Source organism: Crocodylus siamensis, chromosome 14 (genome assembly GCF_052110815.1).
Source record: "Crocodylus siamensis isolate JL-2025a chromosome 14, ASM5211081v1, whole genome shotgun sequence".
NCBI classification, from domain to species: Eukaryota; Metazoa; Chordata; order Crocodylia; family Crocodylidae; genus Crocodylus; species Crocodylus siamensis.
In genome coordinates this window covers 24,018,241-24,040,869 of record NC_143408.1, presented here as the reverse complement: position 1 = coordinate 24,040,869, position 22,629 = coordinate 24,018,241, and the positions used below count along the sequence as shown (strand labels likewise).

Genomic DNA, 22,629 nt, shown 5'->3' with positions numbered 1-22,629 from the left:
TAAAAGCTATCACATTTACCCAAAGAACCTTATCTGCCTAGACACTTCTTAGATACTTACCTGCCCTATTAGTGTCATAGCTACTCTCACAGCCCCTCCCCAGGGCTGGGGCTGATGTCCAGAGGGGCTGAGTGACTTGCTCCTGGTGACTCAGGAAGCTGGGATGGAGCAGGGAACCCAACCCCAGCCTCCACCTTAAACCCTGGACCATCTTTCCATTCAAACCCTCCTTCTTGTCGTGTGGCTCACACCAGCAGGCTGCAATAGTTACTTCCAAAAGCTGTGCTCGCTGCTACGGGAGTTTCCTCTGCTTACTGATGGGCTAGGCTCCATGCTTGGTAGTGAACTCATTAAAGAAACTTGCACAAGCCACGACAGGAAACACAAGGCTGGCTTTTATGGGAATTGAGAGGGCATGGCACTGCAGCTTTACCCCTGGTCTCCAAGCCAGAAGGCAGAGCACTTCGCAGTTATCCAAGTCCTCTGCCTCTGAAACGATGCAACTAGGTGAGACTCCCCTTGCACTGTTTATTTGTCAGGCACTTTATTTTTGCCACATTATCTGATCAAAACAGGCTGCTTCCCTTTCGTTTCATCATAGCTCTCTCGAGTATGGAAAGAAGAGGGGGAAGGAAAAATGGGCAGTGGGGAAGTGCTTCCAGCCCAGGTGGCGGTGCCTGAATAGCCTCAGACCCCGGGAGCATCCTCCACCCCCACCCTGCTCTGTCCGGCGAAAGGGGAACTGGGGCGTCATGCAGGAGACTAACACAGAGCCTGGGCATCCTAGGGCAGAGAGAGCAATGCAGTGTATGCCAGGGCAGCCGTCTGGAGCCCAGGTCAGCACGGTCTGGGCCAGCGACGGTGTCGTGGGTATAGCACCAAATGTCAGCCACAATTCCTGGCTTCTTCCTGGCTCTACTGATGACTTGCTTACGGTACCAGGCTCATGCTTGAACCCGTGTTCATGTTTTGTCCACTACTGAGTCTTGTGAGGCACCTGGGAGGAGGTTCTCCTGATCGTGCTATCCAAGCTCCTGCCCACAGATGGACTTGTGGTGCCCAGCGGCTCGAAGAATTGAGCCCCTGAGAGTCGGTTCAGAAGCCTCTTTCCTTTGGGAACCAATTCCTTCCCCTGTTGTTCTCACGCTAACTTCTTCCTACATCCTTCAGCAGCTGCGAACTGGATGAGCAACTGCTGCCAGCACTGACACAAATGCCCAAGGTTTCCTGGTACCAGCAGCTCTTGATATGAAGCCTCTGCCATAGGACCTGCCAAACCAGGGCAGAGCTTCCTACACAGAAACGTCTCCCTTTCATCATGGCCAGGGTGAGGTCTCTGTTCAGACCTGGTTTTTGGAGGTGATGGTTCAGTCCCCAGCCGTGTCACCAGCTCCCTGTGTGACCTGGGGTGCACCCTTGCATCTCGCTGGGCCTCTGCTCCCCTCGGAGGCATTGATCCTTTCTCCCACCTCTGTGGACCTAGATTGTCAATTTGGAGTCTGTACAGCACCCAGCGCCAGAGCACCCCGATCTCTGTTGCGGCCTGTAGATGCTCCCAGCGTACAACTAGTCAAGCCTAGCCAAAAGCTACCAAATACATCCCTGAAACTAGTCAATGTTGGTCTTCAGCCAGTTGGCTCAGACGTGCATGAGGTGATGACCCATCCAGCTCTATGTCACTTTTGCAAATGATGGCCAGGGCGTAGTGCCCTAAAGCCATCCCTATCAAGTGACCATGCAGTGGTTCATGAGTGAAGTGGGTAGGTGGGTTTTCAGCCCGTGTCCCAGTGCACTAGTGCCAACATTGCACTATCAGCATAGATGAGAACAAGTGTTTCATGGCCAGCTCAGCAGAGGCCTAGGACTAAAACATCCAGGGGCACTAAACTGTGTTCTCCCCCCGCAGCCTGCTGTGCAAGCCCAGGCTGCAGCCCCGACTGCCTGCATCCTTTGGACATAGCAAGTCCTCCTACCTTGCCCTAAACTCCCCCCAAAGCCCTGACACGTTCTCTTGCCTCTCCCCTCCAGGCCTGGAAAGCAGCATGCACCATGCACAGGATCAGTCCCAGGGCAGCAGCAATGGGCATGGAAATAGGTGGTTGCTATGACGATTAGGCCATCTCTAGATTTGCATAAGTTTTATGATTTCCATAGAACAGCCACATCGAAGGCAGGAGAAATTTCCATATTCCCAACTTGGGAGTCAGTTGGTGGGGGGGAGGCAAGGAGAAGGGTAATTTGAAATTCAAATGAGGGTGATTAGGGCTTTTTACATCCTGCAGAGGGGAGAGGACAAAAGGGGGTGACAAAGGCTGGCTTGATGTGACTTAGGGCACGAGCAGAAGGGATAGGGCTGTTGCAAAGGGTGGAGCTGTGCACCTCTTCCCTGTGCTTCCCTGGAGCTGTGCACCCCTTCCCTGCGCTCGCCTCACCCAGCACCTGGCCCAGGTGAAAGCTTCCTCAGGCGAACTCCTTCAAGAGCACCTACTTTGAACACATTCAAGAGTAAATTGGATGCTTACCTTGCTGGGATCCTATGACCCCAGCTGACTTCCTGCCCTTCCGGCAGGGGGCTGGACTCGATGATCTCCCAAGGTCCCTTCCAGCCCTAATGTCTATGAAACCTATGAACAAGTGCTGCCCTGGGGAGGCTAGGGGGACCCTCTGGAACATGTCTAGGACCCCCACATTGTCCTCCATCCCTCTCCAACCCCATGTGGATCCCCTATAGAGAGCAGGCGAGAGCTAGAAGTGAGGACAAGAGTTCTCCAAGGCCAGCAAATTGCAGCAACTTGATTCAAATCAGCATTTAGCCTGCCCGGGGGAAGCCCCCAGCCCAGCTGCATTTAGCCTGAGGCAGGAGGGTCCACCATGGTCACATGGAGGGGGTTTAAATGCACCCCTCAGGCCAGTCTGTGGAAAACTGGCCCCACTGCTCAGTTGCTGAGTCTGGTTTACTCCATGATGTTACTATTATAATGAACCTTGAGCGTCCAGCCCAGCATCCTTGAGGATCCGGGTCCAGCCGTCCAAGGCTATTGAACGAACACACCTGGGCTTTAAGCTGCGGCTCAAAGCATCCCTAATCCTGTGGCTGTTGCTTTTCCCTCACCCCCACATCCTCCCTGTTTTGCTCCCCTGGCATGGTCCTCTCCTTAATGCTAAGGCTGGTGGAGGCATTGCTTTGCTGAACTTGCTGCTGCTTTCTGCTGCCCTGTGTCATCCAGCTTGAGGGCACCCAGGTTCCCAAAAGCAGCAGAGGGGAACAAAGAGGCCACTGCTGGTGCCCCTTTGAGTGCTAGCTCCTCTGTGACCTGATCACATACTAAGTTCATCTTGCTGGCTCTGGAAACCCTGGTTATGGCCTCCTCTCACTTCCATCAATAGCTGTGCTCGCTGTCTCTAGTCTGCGCTGTGCATAACTGATGGTCATATTCTTTCCCAAATCTCTGACCTGTCTACCCCAAGTGAAATGCATAAGCAAAGCGCTGCGTTACTTGAGGTCAAAGTTATTTGTAACAATAACTAAGATCCTTTTATTGTTTAAAATGGACTTTTCATATCACGTTTCATGGAAAAATGCCCCTTTTCAAGCAGCCTGGAGAGTTTGCTCATTTGTAACACCTCGTTCGCATGCCATGTGTAACTATAATGAATGTTGTTGGGTTTCTTTTTCATTCCTGGCTTCGGTGTGAGCATTGAACCTCATATGATATTTGACATGACAGAACTGGTAGGAGCGCATTCATGTCAATAGACAGTCAATTCATGTGAGCTAACCAATTTCCCACCTTTATTTTTCCCAAATGATATGTGTATGTGTAGAAACCCTCTGCCTACTGCTGGCTGCGTGTTGTACTGAGGACATTTTACTGGATAAATAATTGCAGTTGGCACACCTGAATGTCTGTCTGATATTCTTCCTTATTTCATAGTTTCATGAATTTGACATTGTTCCTCTTCCATGGTTCAACAACACAACACTAAATTCTCAAATGCCCCACATAGCAAATCTCCTCCCTGGGAAAATTCCCCAATGCCCTTTAATTTAACTCGCCTTCAGCTTCAGATAGCTCCCGAGAGCTGTCCAAATCCCTGTCACTTCTCTGTCCCAGCTCACTGTTAGTGGTAGGTTAAATGAAGGGGTTTGGGGTTATTGCTTCCCCTGGGGGCACCGCCAGCCTTGTCAGCAGGTTGTTTCTAATCAGACGGCTCGGCTCAGGGCAGGCCCCTGTGTAGACGACCGATGCATGTTCTTGGATGAGTTGCAAGGTGTTGAGATAGCTATAGCTGGTGATTTCCTAGCAGAGATAAGCATGCAGCCCACTCCGTTTCCTTCCTTCCCACATCGCGCTGTTTGTCGTAGAGTGCTCTCAGGAAGGAGATGCCCCGTAGGGTTGGGGCTGGCTGCGTAAAAACCATCTCATTCATTTTTGGCTTTTTGGTAGTAAACAAAATATTCCAGGCCAAAAAAAATCCGGCCGGAACTGTTTTGCTGTTCCCATCCCCAGAGAAACCTCCCCAGGCAAACTCGCACCAGAGCCTGTGCCAATATTATGCAAAGCAGCTGACAAGTGACTCAAGAGGAGGCTCAGAGCCTCCATCCAACATATTGCTGCAAGCCAGCCATGCTTATCACTGCCTGGTTCCTTCCAGCCCAAGCAGCATTACAGAGGGGAGCAGCCCAAAGCTGGGGAGAAAAGTGCTCTGGCCTCGAATCACTCTGTTTAAATACCAGGACTTTCCCATCTTGATGTGCATTGCTCTGGCCCATGGTGAAGAGGAGTCATGCAGGCAAATGTAGGCATCATTGGAAATAATGAGCTCTCCATTTAGAGCAGAGCTCCAGAATCTGGATGTTCAGGTTCCCTTTATATCAGGCAGGGCTCCAAGAGGCAGCCGCCCTGGTATTAGCAGAGCTGTGATGGGTTACCCAAGGATCTCGCCTTGTTTATATTTCTGGCCCTTTTATCAGCTGTCTCTCAGCAGGCCAGCTCTCACATGTGGATCCTCATTGTTTGCAAAGCCTGTTCCTCCAGTAAGAGAAATAAATAACCTGATGAGGAGTGCCATCAAAGATAAGGATATGGGTTTGTGTTAGATGTTCCTCTGGAAGTAGTTGACATCAGTAGAAACAGGATAGTTTTCTGCCTCACCCAAAACTTCCCATCAGTGCATGCCATAAAAAGCAGTCCTGGTCCCAGGGTGCAAATGGCCAAACACGTGGATTGAAATTAGGTAGTTGTCTAGATGCAGGTCTGCTTGTCGGCTGCTTTACTCAAAAGAGACTTAAGCATATGGTTCTTGCTGATGGTCTCAACAAGCGTCTTGTTCCTTTGGAAGATCACAGGTCAGATGTTTTGTGAAATGCAAACTCCCCTCCTGGTTAAAATGTGGTGCAGTGAAGGGATGGAGTCCCAGACCTGAAGGAGTAGCTGTCCTTGAAGGATAAAATCCAGCTAGATGCCATTGCCTGTGTGTGGAGGGAAGGTGGGAAGATGAGGATGCAAGAAGCAATCCATTGGCATGGGAATGTAATATGTGTAACAGCAGTTAAAGCCGGGGGCCAGTCTGCAAAGCTGTGATTTCTGTTAATTTGGACTGCAATTCCCAGAAACCCCAATGCTGGAGGGCAGAGGGAGGAGCAAGGGGAAAAGAAAGAGGAAGCTTGAGGCTAAGACCCTAACCCCTATGATTTTCTATATAAAAGTGAGAGCTCCCCCTCGCTTCTTGTGCTGGTTGCGGGGGCTGCAGGGCTGGCATGCCATTGCAGACGAACCCGTGCTTTGAGCTCTTTAAAGTCTGGGGTGGTTCTGATCTCATCTCACCATGACAGCCAAGGAGTGAAAATGTAGATCTAGGTTTGAATTGTGAGCGCCTGGAGTCAGGTTGGAAATTTGGAGTCCAGACCCATCCTCCAGAGAACCTAGAGATCTCCATGCAGACATTAATGGCATGCCATTACTGCAGGGCTCTAACTGAATGCATGGTGAGAGACCAGGGGTCCTATGTGCCTTCCACTCCTTTGAGACTCACACAGCTTTTGCTTTTATTTCCGTACATTTTCTCCTCCTCTGCAGCCTCCAGTTTCCACAAAGGGTCTTCCCTCCTGCTCCCACACAGGCTTCAAGGTAGAAACAAGAGGGTTTCTGGTGCATGATTTGGAGCTCCTTTCCATGGTTGTGTTCAGCCAGGCACAAAACCTGATGTCTAGTAATGCCATCAGTGTTCTGGTGGTTTTTAAGTGCATTTGCTGATCTATGGAGCTCGGAGACGGAAAGAAATGGGTTGTCCAACGGCTCCAGCAAGGAAAGATCTGGGTATATTTTCAAGGAGGAGATTGGTAAAGGACTTTGAAAGAAGAGCAGGCTGCATCTGGGGTATGGCAGGTTGGAGGAGATTGGATGGAAGATGGTGGAGAATAGAGAATGGAAAAAGGGCAAAGGGAGCACTTTGGAGAAGAGCTGCAGAGTGGGGGGGCAGAGGTATGGGATGAGATGAGAGCAGAGCTGTAAGACAGAGGTGAAGGGTTTTTTGTGTCCAGGGCTTTGAATTATATGTGGAAGGTGAAACAGGAGGGGGAACTGAAGGGAGTTCCTCTCCCCGCAGCCCTGGGGAACAACACCTTTATTTTACAGTGGGAGTCAACACAGGCAAGGCAGCAACAAGCGTGTCATGCAGCACGCCGTGGGGAGAGTTAACACTAGAAACCAGGAGTCCTGACTCCATGCTTGCTCACCACTAGGCCATATGCCTGCCCCCGTATCCATGGCTTTGCCAACAGGCCTACTTTTAAATCCCCAAACTGGTGGCATCTGGTGACCAAGGACCGTCAGAACATGTAGCGGCGAATTTACCTGCCTACGACATGTGCACGTGACAGAACTGTCCCGATAAAACTAAGCTTCCTAGAACAATTTGCCACGATCAAACTAAAATACATCAGAGGTGGTCTAAATTGCCACGCTCAAACAAAATTCGACACAGAAAAATACCATGCATGTGTACATGGTGATGCCTTTGTACTAGAGAAATGGTGGGTTTTTTTGGTCGCTCTTTGTCACATGTACGTGGTCAAATCATAACGGGTACAAGCGCCCTAAGAAGAGTAAAAGGCAACACGAAGGGGACTGGGCTGGGTTTGGAGAAGAGCAGAATTGGGGAATGAGATGAGGTGAATGTCTTGCGGGGGCTGTGTGACAGTGTGCGGGCCTGAAGCCAGTAGCAGTTTTGAGTACGGTGCACCTGGCTTTTTTTGATTAACTTGTGGGAGCAGGGGTGGCTATTTTTCTTCCCACGGGGATAAGTGAGGGGTGGTGCTGTATCTTGGACTGCAACCTGCTTATCTCCCTTAAATCGAGGGATTAATCTAATATTTTTAGCACAGTCCCTTGGCACCCTCCATTCGCTCTGATGCCCTGAGATTACACAAGCTCGTCCAAGGATGCCTTTCATCTGTTTGTTAGCGTCTCCCACAGTTCCTCTGCATGTTTCAGATGCAACATCTTCTTGCTTTCGCCTAAAAGCCACTATCCTCTTCTCCTTCTAGGACCTACCCTCGCTGAATTCCTCACAGGTAGTCCAGCCCAGATACATCGCCCACACATCACCCCAGAAGGATGCGTTTTATTTATTTCAATCAAGAGCTGGTCCCTTTGGAAACCAGCAAGTTGTGCAACAGCTGCTGTTGCACCCACGTGCACTAGTCTCATTGCTCCTATCTTCCCATCCTACTTCATGCTCCTGTCTGACATGCTCACTGGTGGCACCTCATGATGCACTGAACTGTAAGCTTGTCAGGGCAGGGAACATCTAATCACAGCTCTTCTATAGGGTCCAGTACAACAAGGCCCCACCAGGACCTTTAGGCACTAGAACAACGCTGATACTAGAAACACTGAGACCTTTTCTTGTTTTCTCATTGCAGGAACTGAGCACAATGGGCTGGACTTCAGCAGACAGGTAAGACCCATCCCCGATTATCAAATATTCCTCAACATCAGACCATTTGATTTCCTGACTTTGGTGTCCCAAAGAATTGCCGAGCGTGAATCCCGATGGCGGAGGCTGCATCTCTGCAGAAGGGCTTCAAGACCTTTCTGTTCCAAAGGTGCTTCTCTAAAACCCCCTGAACACAGGGGGCTTATTGCTCTGGGTATCAGGGGAAGAAAGGGAGAATGAAAACCCCACTCCAAGGCTCCACAGACATTTTAGTGTGTGTAGCACCATCACATGAAGCCTTGGAGCATGCAAGCCTGATCATTATGGGCTGACTCACATGTGAGTAAGTGAGGCGCAAGCTAAAGGGAAGGTCAAGCTTTAGGAGTGTTTGGGTCACGATCATACTTACCTGGTTGAAGAGCCTGAGTGGAGCCAGGTATTTGTGCATTTTTCTCCTATCCAACATACAGAGGAACAGGACATCAGATAAAAGCAAATGTTCTAGAAAGTCAGGATGGTAGATTCCCTTGGAGCTAGAAAACATCTGGGCCAGAGCCAGCTGTCACAGCTGTATTGGGACTCTGCAGTCCAGCTCTGAAGTGATGTTACTTTTTCCAGCTATGGGGGCCTCCTCTGTATCACTGATCACTTAGACATTTTAGAGACGGCACTGAAGACTCCCCCAGAAGCCGGAGTCCCAAGTCTGAATTCTCAAGGGAGGCAGGTGGACTCCACACCCCTTATGGAGTAGCACCCAGGTCTTTGCAGAGACTTCAGGAAATGGTTCGGGACAAAGTCCAAAGTGCACAGAGGCCAGTGGAGAGACTCCTATTGATATCAGAGAGCTTTGGGCCATACCTAGGTAGCTGGAAGGAGGAGGTCTAGAGGCAGATGTGCGAGGCGGAGGATTAGCAAGTTAGCTCTGGCTCTCCAATATAAAGTTGGGAATCAGAATGGCAGCAGAGGCTCTAACTTCCAGGGCTCTCATTCGGGTCCAAAGAGGACGTAGCGTTCAAGCCACAGTAAGCTTCACGTTCTTCACCATCTAGGGCCACAACCATTTGTAAACTCATCACACTGGTGGCACGTGGGCAGTTGTGGCCTTTCTTTCCTGGTAAAATCTCTGCTCCTCGGGGCTTGCCATGGTGGTTCCCACTTGATTGGTGTGATGGGCTCATCTCTGTCTGGCTTGCCCCCTCGGGGCCTGGGTGGATCATGCCTTCCCATCAACGGTGCCTTAACATGCTTGATTCATCTCCCAGATTCCTGGAAAACAGAGCTTACTACAAAGGGCCTTGTGTCTCCAGCTCTATGGCTTCCAGAGCCCACGGCAGGAAGCTTCTGCAAGCCAAAAGTGTAATCCAACCCTCGCATACTGGGTGATAAAAGGAAATTCCCTCAAGATAAAATAGACAGTGAAGGCACCTTGTCGTTATTTGTTGTGCATCTTCCCCATGGTGATACTGCCAAATTGCTAGGGTCAGCTCCTAGGCTGGGGCAAATCAAGGATGCGCCATTGTCCCACGTGCAGCAATGCTGATTTACGCCAGCTGAGGATTTGGCTCCAACTCTGTGTCTTGGAGTGAGTGCATCCTTATTCCCACATAGGGCCCTGTTGCCCGCGGCCCTGTTGCCCTTCAGCATACTGAGATCAGAATTTGTCCGGTAAAAGTGTCCGACCCTGGGCTCAGTGATCAGCTGGGGAGCATTTCTTGCAGTGTTGTAACGCTTCCATCACGTGCTTCCTTGGTTGGTTTCAGAGGGTTGGGGTTTTTTTGGTGGTTAAATCTTTCACCATTTTGTTTCAGGGTGGTTTTGTACTGTTCCACAAGAAAGAAAGAAATATCCATTTTCCCCCCAGGGAAAATATGTGCAGATAAACATATTTAAAAGTTATTTTTCAAACCTGATGGCTCCACTTCCTCAGGAAAGGGGTTTGCTTTGAACAGAATCAAACTTGTGAAAATGCAGCAAAGTTTTATGGAAGAGGGCTATGTTTCAAACGTAGGACAAGGGAAGGAAAAGGCTGACCCACCAGGTAGCTTTTTCCTTTTGGTTGCAAATCAAATATCTCCTCAAGCTGTCATTATTTGTATCATTATGGTATCATGCATCCATTTTTGTAGAGACAATGGGCCACTTATTATAGGGGCTATAGATCAAATCTGAGATCATATTTCGAATCCTCTCTCCAGGGAACCACATCATGGCTTTCAACTTGAAATATTTGGGAGGTGGATCCAGATCACTGCTCAAATTGTCCTAAAGTGGATTCTGTGATGGTTATGAACCAGCACAGAATTATTATTAAATATTATTAAACAATGCCATGGGAGTTATTGTTAAATATTTTAACCGATTCGTTCTAACCACTTGTTCAAGCCCATTTATTATTCGGCACATGTAGATGCTGCAGGTAGCACAGATTGGGCACAGATTTGGTCACATCCAGAGGTATAAAAACCCATGCTACAGACTGAGTGGTGAGGAAAATGCTTTTCTTAATACTGTGAATCCAGTACCAGACTCCAGAGAGGTCAGTAAGAGTTTGGGATGAAAGAAAGGAGTCACATTTGGGCTGCACAGCCATTTGAACTCTATAAGCGTGCACCGTCCAAATTAGGATTTGAAGATCACAGGTCCTGAAGGCCTCCCTTGCATTATTTCTATGGAGCTGGCAGTTTGGGGAACTAAGGGCCCTGAAAGCTAAGGAGATATGATGGGAGGGGACAGCTCTCAGCTTTGCTCTGACTCTTGTTAAGGATAAAATGTTAGTGACTTCCAGTGGAAGCAAAGATAGGCTGAGTGCTTTTGAGATTCCCACACGTAGCACAGAAAGCAAAGCCTCCTCCAGGGTACAATGTCTCCTGGGCCTAGGTCATGAAGATAGCCATTGTCACTTATCACCCACATAAAACCTCATCCCACTTTCTGCCCAATAAAGGCCCAAGCTTTTAAATAGCTTCATCGGCGAGGTCCATTCATGGCTGAATGCAGAGTGGTTTGAGCGCACGGTTCAGCTATCATAGGAACTTCGTTTCCAGAGGCGTTCAGTGAGATTTCCACTGGTTGCTTTCACAGGCAGGGCATGAGTTCTGCCATGGGCACAGCTAGCAGGAAAGGCCTCGGGGGCTGATTTTCTGGAGCATTTGTACTTCCTTGTTACTGACATGTCAGGAAGTGCCAGTTCTGTCTGAGGGCCTGGAACTCCCCGGTGATCATTAAATGCAATGAAGAATACTTTGTCCTTGCACAGCACCTACCACCTAAGAGCCTCAAGGCACTTTGCTACCTAATTTAACCCTACCATACCACTAAGAGGTAGGGAGCAATTATCCTCTTTTTACGGAGGGGGCAGCCAGGGCATGGAGAAAAGGCTGGCTTGATCTTGCAGAGGTGCTGATGTACCCAGGCCTTGGCTGAAACCAACAGACGGCTGCAGATGGGTGGTACTGGGTGTTATCAGGTATAAGAGGGAGCCTGTAGCACAGTTGCAGAATGGACTCTCTTCGTATGATCCGCCGTCTTAGCCTCCTTGAAGGTGCCAGTCCCTGTCTAAGCAGTGCATTGTTCGTAATATTTTGGATGCAAACCTCCCAGAAGATCAAGCTCCTAGATCCCTGCAGGGATCCGTTCCCATAACGTTTCTGTCTCTCCCAGTCACGTGGCCCCCTCAACGTTTCTTCAGCTCCTGTTAGACTCTCCCTGCAGGGATCAGTTTGGCTCAGGTTTCCTTCTGCCTCCAGATCTCTGTCCTGGTGCACCCTCACATCCTGCTCCCTCTCCCCGCCAGGCATCGGCTCAGATTGCACTCTCTTCCCACAGGTTGCCCTGAGGTACCAGCCTGTGTCCTGGTCTGGAGCTTCTTCCCTGGGGCTCCTTTGCAAAGACCCTCAAGGGATAGGGAACCAGCTGTGTTCCCCCATGAAATGAGCTGAGCACCGTTCAGAGCTTTCCTTCTTCACCAGTCCAAGGACATGGGACTGTTGGTGTCAGTTTTTCTCCTCCGATTAAATTCAGTGCATCCATGGGCAGCTCTGGCTTGCCAAGGCTACATCAAATCTACTGACCTTGTTCCTGACTTACGTTGTGCTGGAAATCCCACAGCCTCCCTAAATATCTATGCCAGTGCTTGAGTCTCCTTATAACTAAAACCTTTTTGCTGATGATCAGTCTATCCCCTCGCTGCAATTAAAGCCCATTCCTGCTTGTCCTGTTCCCAGCAGATATGGAGAAACAGTTTGTAACCTTCCTCTGAGCAGAAATCTTTTGCACCTTTAAAGGGTGTTACCGTGTCTCTTCTCTAGACTAAAGAAACCCAGATCTCTTAGCCTTCCATCAAAGGCTCTTTTCTAGACCTCCAGTCATACTTGTTGCTCTCCTTTAGACTCTCTGATTGACCTTTATCTTTCCTGAAGTACAGTCCCCAGAAATGGGCATGTACTTCCATCTGTGGCCTCATGCTTCCAGCTGAGGACCGTGTATCATCACCTGTTCCTAGGAATAATCCTGCCCCAAGCTCATGTTACAGGTGGACACAAAGGGCTCATCTGCTCTTGCAAAAGTTGCATAGGGTGAAGTTCTAGATATATTCAGCTTGTAAAATTTAAACTCCTTGTTTGAGCTCTGCCAGCTCAATTTTGCAACTGGTTTGTGGTCCAGGCACAGGGTTTTATGGGTTGCATCTCATCCAGCCTGACCAGGAATCCCTTTTCCTACCATAGCTGCTCCCAGTATAGATGCCCCATCCGCTGCCTGCCAGGTGCAAACCACCTGCTGAGGTTTTAGCAGCTACTCTGATCCTCTCATGAGGACCACTGGCCAGAACCGGGGCATTGGGAGGTGCTGTAATAAAAGGACAACTACTCTTTGGAAAAGGGTGTTGGATTTGTAACACAGATCGCGGGTGAGAGAATCGTGGAGCTGCAGTCAAGTGCTGGATGGCAGCCTTGCTAAGAGGTGATGTCTGCCCCATGGGCACTGGTATCACCAGCCAACCGCAGCTACTGTCCCCATGCCCGACTCCTGCTATCGGGCTACAATGAAGGCTTTTGGTCACTTTTCATTCTGTCCAGACCCTTAGTTTGCAGCCTCAGTCTTCCCCAAGAAAACTGCTGTTCCTGGGTATCTCTTAACCTTATCCTCCTATCTAGCCCAGTGATGCCATAGCATGCACAGGAGCCAGCTGTTTGGGAGCTGTTGGTACAGATAAGGACAAAAGTGAATGCCTTTCATTCACCTGCTGATGAATTTGCAGAGTTCATGCAAATACCTTGCTTGATATGTTCTCCAGTCATCCTTGAGTAAATAATTTCCAGGCTCATGGTAGGCAGGCCCTGGTGGTAGGGAGCTCTTTGAGGGACAGATCAGTTGTTTGTACAATAGGAGCTTTAGCATGCATAGCAGTTATCTGTGGGAAATTTAGCTTGCTTGGCCCTTGCTAAAAGCGCTGAATTGAAAGAACCAGAGCTCGCAGCAGTTGCTCTGCTGGCCCCGAATTAAAACCTCCTCACCACCAACAACAGGACTTTATGCTTCTCCAAAGCCCTTTTTAGTAACGCTCTAAGTATTTCCAGGAGCTCGGTTAATTAAAAGCTTTGTGACACCCCAAAAGGGTGGGGTGTTACACCCATTTGGCAGACGGGCAAGCCAATGCAATATGTGAGGGCGCTGATTTCCAAATGAGTCCCTTAATTTTTGGATGCCTGATGTGGGAGCTGCATTTTCAGCAGTGCCAAGAAGTGAGAGCTCCAGGTGAAATCAGCTGAGCAAGTACAACTTATGATCTGCCCAAGGCCACAGCAGGAGCGAGTGACAGAGTTGGAAGCAGGTCACAGGAGGAGTGGCTCCAAGGCTCCTGCCCCAGCTCCCTGCCGCCACAATGGAAGGAGAGAGAATGGGCAGGATAAAAGCTGATTGCTCTCTTAATTGTTTTGCTGGGATGTAGTTAACACAGTTGTCTGGCTGACATTCGCGGCCCAGTTCCTTCTGGCACCCGGGCAAGATTCCTCCAAACCAAAGCTGCCCCGAACCAATCAGGAAGCCCTGCAATCAGGACTGAGCCAGCCCCAGCCATGAGCGCTTGCTGATGCCAAGTTTAATTTCCTGCTAATGTGGGACATGGCGTGAGATGCCTTGCACCTGGTTCCCGTATCCACAGCTGCTGGGCAGGCACCATCTTGCCCGAACTAGGGACATCAAGGGCGTGCGAGGAGACTGCCCCAGCACATTAGGTGGTCCCTGCTATGTGCATCTGCCCACCCATGAGCACACAGGCCAGAGTGCAGTACAGAACAGCCACAGGATGCTCATCGTAGCCAGAAATGAAGAACTACCAGCTGCAAGACACTTGGAGAACATGATAGGATCAGTTCTGGTTGCGCTGAAATCACCGAGGCAGCTTTGCTCCAGACTGTCACGGGAGCAGGACTGAGTCATTTTGAGCATGCAGGATGGTGTTGAAGATGTTATACAGTCTAGAGTGGGAAAGCCCCACAGAATGGGTGATAAAGGAAGAGTCTGGGGCACAGCCCAGGAAGGGTGTGGGAGAAAAAAGCAGCAATGTGGGCAGAGGTGGGGTTCTGGACAGCTTTGAAGATGAGGAGACTAAATCTGATGGGAACAGGGAGAGGTAAAGAGAGGTGCTGCAGTGTGGAAAGGGAGAGGGGCCACCCAGGCAAGAGGGGATGAGGGGCATAGCTGCAGGATTACAGATGAGTGGGAAGCACAGGCTTCGTGGAAGAGCAGTGGGCTGCAAGGACCCCAAAGGGAACCAAACCTCAGCCTGTCCTGACTTCTGTGCATTTTCACATAAAGGTAATTCTGCTCCCACAGTGCCGAGTGCTTTTGAAATTCCCTCTCATATCTCTGCTATATACAGCACGTTGTAGTGAGGAGTTGCACTTCATTGCCACTAGGCTCCTCAGCTGGTTTGTGGATGCCTGCTAAGTCTTGCTCAGCATGTAGAATAGCACATGTAAAAAAGAGTAATTGCAAAGCCATTATCATCATTGCTGTCATCTATTATTTTTTTTATTATATCATTTGATTTCATAGTGCTAGATACTTCAGGGAAAACCCCATAAGGCAGGGCAGGCCAAAAGGCTGAGATTCGGGAAAGCCGGGTGGAATTCCTATTTCTGTCCCAAGCTTCCTGTGCAACAAAGCCTGGAGGGGCAACTTCACCACACCCTTACTCATATCAAGCTGCTCTTTTGCGAGGGATTTCAGCAAAACCATCTGTAAAGTAAAATGCTAATCACCATGACTATGGGACTTGGCTTCTGACCCATAAATGCTCTGTGCCTCAGTTTCCCATCTGTGAAATGGAGATAACAGCACAGCTTTGCCTTGGCAGGGAGTTGTGGTGCCAAAGCATCCATGATGGCTTGCTGCTCAGACACTGTTGGGCCAGATAAGAACTTGGATCAGTGGGGTAGATCTCCCTCAAAGAAGTGACCATCTAAATCTAAGCCGTGGTATTCACAGCACCCTGAGGTGGATCCCACCATCGTGTTTCCAGCTTAATGCATGGTATGTGCAAAATAACACACGGTTTTACTTGGAAGAGGTGGCAAAACTCTAGTCTGGGGAGCTGGAAGAAGCAGCCAGGATTTTTAGTGGTAAACCAATTGCTGAAGCCTTCATCTATGAAACCAAATACAAGTCTATCCCTGTCATGAGGGTGTTGAGATGGTGTCTGGATTGCGTAAGAAGTGTTAAGAAAGAGGAGGTGACTTGGTATAAAAAGGTGGAAAACCAACACGTGTTTCGTAGGACCCAGCGTGAGGTGCGTCCGGCAGGTACTGACCTGGCCTTCACCAGCATCCCACGGTCTTTGCTAGCGGCCTCACATGAGGCTGGGTTTTCATGGCTCACAGTCTGTCTTCAGGAAGTTTTGGGGTGATGAACCTTTGCCAAAGGTACGTGGATCAGTTACAAAACCCAGCATTTTTTTTTCCTTTTCCCTACTGGTAAGGAAGAATTTGTGCAGTAATTGCAGGCAGGTTAGGAGATGTTCTCTTCATCATCCCCCTGCTTGGGAAATGTTCCACACGGGTTACGCAAGCGAGCCGAACAGCTTTGATCATCTTCCACCACCCGCAATTTGTTTCTTGTTCGTTTGGTTTGCGTTTGGACCAGGGTTCGGTGAGAGCCCGCTGGACTGACCCCGCGAGCTCAGCGGATCCCCCCAGCCAACTAGCGAGGGGACTACCTTTAAATTGCTCTGCCCTTGCTTCTGCACGTGGAGCAGTTGCCTGAAGGCAACATATTGACAAGGTGGTGAGAACAACTGCATTCGATTTGCAGAAGCATGAAGTTCTCCCCAGCAATTGTCTGACGCACCACTTTGGTGTGTGCAGTGATGTCACCCTCTAGTGGATCACCAAGAAGAAAACAGATTGATGATCATCTGTCTCGAGAGATCCCCTTTAACTCAACCGGCAGATACCTGCAGAGCTCTAACCCACCTCCTGCTGTGTGCAATGTGGACCTGTTTGCAATAGGCATTTTGTTCCATCTCCTTCCAGGGGTCTCTACCCGGTAAGTACATCCTCAAGATGTCGCTATGCATTCTCCAAATGCACATCCCCCCCAAAACAATGGCATCATCTTCTTCAGTCCAGCACTGGAAGAGGAGATCTGCATTCCCCTGGTACACCCTGGTCCCCATCTGCCTTGATCTCTGCATAACAAATAAATCCCCAGCTCGCTCAATTTTATCATTGATTTCCTGATAAATGGAGCTCTTTTTAAAAAAAATAAAATTAAAAGTTGCAGCTCCTGAAAAAAAGTGACATAACCATCTCTTCCCTTGGTTTGGTGGGGGTTATTTTTAATGAAAGGCAAGTAACTAACCCTCAGAGTGGTGGAGAAAAGATTGCACACATGACTTAGGTGCACTCCCAACCGGCAAATAATCTGCCCCAACAAAGTTCATTACTTTAAAAAAAAATCATGCTTTTAAGCCAGTTCGTGATTTTTAGTGGCCTGGTTCGTGGTTCTTGAACATGTAGGCTGGGCAATGCCACAGTTTTCTCTGGAAGAACCAAGGATCATCATAAACATCCCAAACTTTGTGGCTTGGGACATTGCAGTAAAAACAAGGAGGTAGCCACAGGTGGGTGGGTGTAAATTTGAGCCTGATAGCAGTGAAGTAAAGCGCAACGGAGAAGTATGCGCTGGCTACACCCAAGCCCTCACCCACTTCACAAGAGAAGCCGGAGGATTCCAGGGACTGGGGAACAAGCCGTGAGAGACGTTGTTTATAAACCGAGAACCTGGGTTTTTGCCAAATGCACCTCTCATTCCCATGCTGTGTGGCACTGGGATGCAGCAACACACCCTTTTCGTCCTGGATCGCATCCAGATCTTTCCATCTGGCAGCTGTAAAAATTGATTTCAGTTTGGAAATGGCTTGCGCTTCTTCCACGCTCGAATCCTGTTGGGATCAGACGTGCGGCAGGAGAGGACACCTCGGTCGCGGAGAAGCTGGTTGCTTTTCTTCTTGTAAGCAGTTTGGATTGGAATTCCTCGGGGGCACACGTAACCCAGAGGTGTATGAGCACCTGGGCAATATCCTGGATTATCGATGGCAAGTAGGCGTAATCTGTGGCTTGGTTTGGTTTGGTTGGTTGGTTGTCGATGATTCTTCCAATGGGAAGTTCTCAGAGCATGTGAGAGAGTTTAAATGCAAGACGGCATGGTTTATTCCCAAGGCCTTTCATCTACTGACCACTGACTTAAACGCTGCCCACGATGGTGGTGACCCCAGCTGCTTACCATCTGGGCTGTAAATGAAATCCCCTTCCTGGGAGCTAGGAAAGGACTGGGATTCTCAGCAGATAAAACTCTCTTTGCAAGGAGCTAGTATTGCACAATTTTTCAGCAGCATAGGCGGCTCCAGTACGTAACTTTGGAGGGCCCCAATTCAGTTCCCTGTGCCCTGCACTTTTCTGGAGGCAGAGGTTAGTGCTTGCTTTGGCAACTTCCTTCACACTTTGGCTCTGAGACACACATCAGGCTCTTTCTTCCTCTGTCTTGTGGAGATTTGTTCTTTCATTGTTTCCGTCAACCCTCAGGAGAAGTCCTTTCAGCTGCAAATCCATGTCATGTGTGTCGCTTGCAGGAAAACCCCTGCTCCTTGTCTCCCTCGGCTAACAGGAGGTTTTACTTCCCACCATGTCCACAAGCCTCTCTTGACACTAGCAACAGAATCGGCTTTGTTTGTTCATCGATATTGGGTGCCAAAGCAAACTGCTGCAAGTACAAAGATCCAGCCCATTGGTTTCTAATAGAGACTTCGCAGCTGTATTTCAGAATAATTGGTCAGTAATATAGCTGAGGAGGGTGATCAGGGGCTGCCTTTAGGAAGGGCATGAACGTAGCCAGCTGCAAGTGGCCGCTAGACATGCCATCATTTTTGGCACTGCAGCTGCCCCGGCACAGACCTGCCTTGCTAGGCCTCTGCTGTTGGGCCTCTGTCCCTCTTTGTATATGGAGAGTTGTACAAATGAAGCCTGAAGTGGAAACTCCTCTGGTTTAGGGATAGACTAGACGCAGACTGGATGGTCAGAGGGAGCCCCAAATCCTAGCACCTTCCAACATGGGGACAGTCTGGAGCTGGGCTAGGCTTTTAGCTGCCTGCACCCATCTCTAGCTGAGATCTTTTAGCTGAGAGCTCGAGTCTTCCCTCTGCAGGGTGTAATCCTCTCCACTGAGCACATCTGATGTCAACCTGATACTGCACTTGAGCTTAGTTGAAGGTTTTTAAGAACTAAATTGCAAACTCACCAGGTGTCCCAAGCCAGAACCTACTCCTGCCTCCTCTCCTATTCCTTGCAGCCTCCTATGGCTCCCCACACCACAAGCCTGCTGCCCGTCCTATGGGACTACCTGCCTTAGCAATGAATTGTACCCAGTACAAAAAGATGCAATAGGTTATGCCTTGCTATGGAGCAGAAATGTTAACAGTTCATGTGGAGATCAGTGCATAAGGCAAGTGTTAAGGGCCAGTTTCAGTCTGTGGCCAATAAGGAATTTGGACGATTAGACATCCAGATGTTATAGTCTTAGGCCTGCCTTCTGCTTGAAAACGCCTTAGTAGGAACAGAACCAGAGGGTTATTCTAGACCTGTTTGTAAAACAGACTCTCTGGATGCCTTTGCCTTGCTTTGCCAAATTAGCTCTCCTGTCATCTTGAGTCACTGTGGTTAAAGGTGGGCAAGTAGCTTTGGTGGCTGGGCCAGTGCATCGTCAAAGCTAGGAGCTCCTCCTTCTCTCCTCTTGCCCTCCCTTTAGCAAAACCAGGAGGCCAGATGTAGTCAGTAAGGTAACAGAGTGGGGTTGTGACATTCCTAGAAAGTGAATTAGTGACTCTCCGGTTTGGGTGTACTTCTTGGTTTAATGCTTTGCCCTTCCGGGGCTTTTCTTCCAAGGTCCACACAAGGTTTTAAGGTAGTGATTCAGCAAAGATCTGAAGTGCACACTTAAACTTAAGTACCACTCAAGTCAGCCAGGCTTAAGCATTTCTTAGGTGCTATAATTACATGCCCTTAATTAAACACGTATCCTGGCTGTAGCTGTATTGGTCTAAAGGAAAAAGCAGTCAGGGCTCGTGGACAGATATCTTTTATTAGACCAACAAGATATTGTAAAAAAAAAAAAAAATGATTTAATTAATTCAGTTAAAGATTTTTTTTTTTTTTTGCAAAAATCTTGTTGGTCTAATAAAAGATATCACCTCTGTCCACAAGCCCTGATTGCTTAATTAAGCAAGCTTTTGTGCCCTTGCTTGTTAAGAAGGGCTATCTCCACATGACTGATGAGGAAGCAGAAATACAGAGGGGGAAAGTAACTTGTCCAAACTACAAATTGCTACAGAGTCAGGGATACAGCCTAGGAGCCCAAACCCACCTCATCTGTGATGAGCAGAGGGGATCTCCACCCCTGCCAGTCCAGGCTTCTCAACCTGCTAATGTCCTGAATCTCCCAGCTTCCTCTGGCTTCGTGTCATCCATATGCCCTCTGTGCTGATACAGCTCTTCTGCTCTCCATCGCAGATTAAAACTGAAGATCTCAGTGATTCCTTGCAGTCAACGATACCCCCCAGATCAGGTCCCTTTGTGCAAGGACCTTCCGTGATGCCTGGAAGCCAAATAGCAGGGGTAAGTGCCACAGCCTCTCTGAGAACTGCAGCAGTCCCTAGTGGCATGGGGCCTGGGGCATTCATTTGTCACAGCAGTCTAGCAGGAGCCCTGGCCAGTCCAAAGACACCTCTTGGAAACAAAAGTGGGGGAGGAGAGTGAAAAAAATGATGGCTTCGGAGCAAGGTGGCATAAATCAGATTCAATCTACTTGGCACAGGTCAGATTCTTCCCTGGGGTAGCTCCGTAGACGCATGCCAATCTACACCAGGGATGAAGTGCATTCCTTGGCAGAGGTTCTCAAAGGCATAAATAGCATGTAGGTGCCTGACTTGTGCTCATTAATGTCCAATCAGAATTAGATGCCCAGGTGCCAGCTGTGCCCTTGAAAACCTCCCTCTTAACTCTGCCCCTGAGATGTGTGGTCAGTTCATCCCTTTTGTGGTGCCCGGACCTCAAGACAGGGCTCAAGTGCCAGATTTTTAACAGTTTGTCGTGCTACGTGCTGAGCGCCTTTGAAAGTCTGGCCCCAGTGATAGGTGCTGAGCACTTGGGCGCAGACAGAAGCTGCATGTGTCAAGCAATCGGCCCCTTGAAAGCACTCTACATCCATGGCCTAATAGAAGAGCACAGCTGCAGGGTGCTTTAAAAGTCCCATATCACATGACAAATTAACCCTCATGACACGAGGATTCAGATGAAAGTGGTCCAAAGTGCAGCACCTTCATTAATTTCTGGCTGGTCAGGTAGCTGGGCTGATGCAGTGCGGCCCTGTCCCCAGTGCTGCCCGCACGATGGGAGGGTGGGAGAACCGAGGGGAAGGAGCTTGGGCTGGGGTTTGTGCAGCCAGTGCTAGAGTAGGGGGGCAGGTAGATTGGAAGCCCCTTGCCTGGGGGGGCTTCAAACCACCTGCTTCCACTCCAGCTCAGACTGGGCAAACCCCAGGCCAAGCTCCTTCCCCTCCCTTCTCCCCCCATGCAGACACCAGAGCTGGGATGAGGGGGAGAAGCCGCAGACACGCGGTTCCTCAGCTGGATAGGCTCCAAATGGAGCTCGATCCCCCACCCTCCTGACCCAACAGTCAACAACTATTGAGGCGGGAGCATTGGTCTAACTCATAGTGCTTTCTGTGAAGTGTCATGAGTTAGACTTGAAAGCTGCACATCTGTCAGCCCTTTACATGGAATTAACTGCTGGAGAGGCTTGTGCCGTTATGGAGGGGTGAACTGCACCTCCTGCCTGTAACATCATCCGACGCTGCTGTAATGGGCAGTGTTTAGCTACAAGGATTCTTGCTTCTTCTTATCCATGGGTGCATCTACACATGTAATTTATTCACAGCAATAAACTCTGGTGCCTATCGTGCTGAAGTGTGTTGCTCCTGGGCACCATGTTACAACATACACCCAGGACCACAGCACCTTGAGCCGGGTTGGAGCGGCCCCAGGTGGCAGAGGGCCCAGAGGGTCATCCTGCTAGCCTAGGGCTACTCCAACCCGGCTCACCGAGCTGCAGGGGGGCTGGCTGGGGCATGAGGGTGCTGCAGTGCAGGGACAGCCCCTACTTTGAAGCATCCGTGTGCCCCAGCCAGCCCCGCCAGCATCTACACGTGTGTTGCTGCACAGTAAATAATTCCACAGTAGACTAATACTTGTATTTACAAGTATTATCCTACAGCAGATTGTATTAGTTTACTGCAACCTAATAAGGCCACATGTGTAGATGTGGAGACTTTGCTGCAGAGCTAATTAGGCTGCTCCACAGTAAATGTCTCATGAAGACGCACCTCGCAAGCAATTTTTACTTCTCATGCGACATGTAGCCAGAATATCTGATGGTAGGGAGATGTATCCATCAGTCTGTGCTGCTCCTGCAGAGATGCTGGTCCAGCTGGGCTCTGCATTGTCTCTGGTTTTCCATGGAGTTGGTCAGGACGTGCAATGAGGCTGCTCCAGTGTGCTGTAATTATAACGCATTGGAGCAGACTCGATTAATTGATTCTCCTGGAGTGTGGCAATTACCATGCTCCAGCAGACTCCAGTATCTTGTGTCTCAGCATCCCCACGCTGAAAAATGGTGGCAGGGGTGCTTTAACTAAAGCGGTTCAACAAGCTTTACATAAAGCACACCCACCGCCACTTTTAAGTGCGGGGACGCTAATACACGAGATGCTTTGGGTGCTTGAATTAAAGCAGCTCTCGGAGCCACTCTGTTTAAAGTGCCCCCTCTCCTCACTCCTGGAGCATGTGTATAAATGTCCAAAGTAAGATTCCTGCATCTGCACAAATTTGGGGGGATGGGGGAGGGAGTTGACATTTTTCTTGGAGTTTTATACATTTTGTCAAAAGACCTGAAAGGCCTAAAACAGAATTCTGGAGGGAGCGAAGAGAAGGAGGCAACAACTGGCACCCCAGAGTTTTCAGCTGCAAAATTTCAGCTGCCCAAACCCCCAAATTTATGTATTCTTTGATGAGGAAAATGGGAGCATTTCCATGCAGACACCATTGTCCTCCATGCAGATGCTTTTTTTAGTTGTTGGGAG

At 49.3% G+C, this 22,629-nt stretch overlaps 1 protein-coding gene across 2 annotated transcripts in view; it reads left to right on the top strand.

Moving 5' to 3' along the window:
- The window catches only part of POU2F3 (POU class 2 homeobox 3), a 53,382-nt gene that overhangs the window by 13,185 nt on the left and 17,568 nt on the right, over positions 1-22,629 (top strand). For both annotated transcript variants that reach the window (XM_090027146.1, XM_090027145.1), the window contains 2 exons: positions 7,928-7,962; positions 20,004-20,108. In XM_090027146.1, the coding sequence (XP_089883272.1) occupies positions 7,928-7,962; positions 20,004-20,108 (140 nt within the window). The remainder of the gene's footprint in view (positions 1-7,927; positions 7,963-20,003; positions 20,109-22,629) is intronic.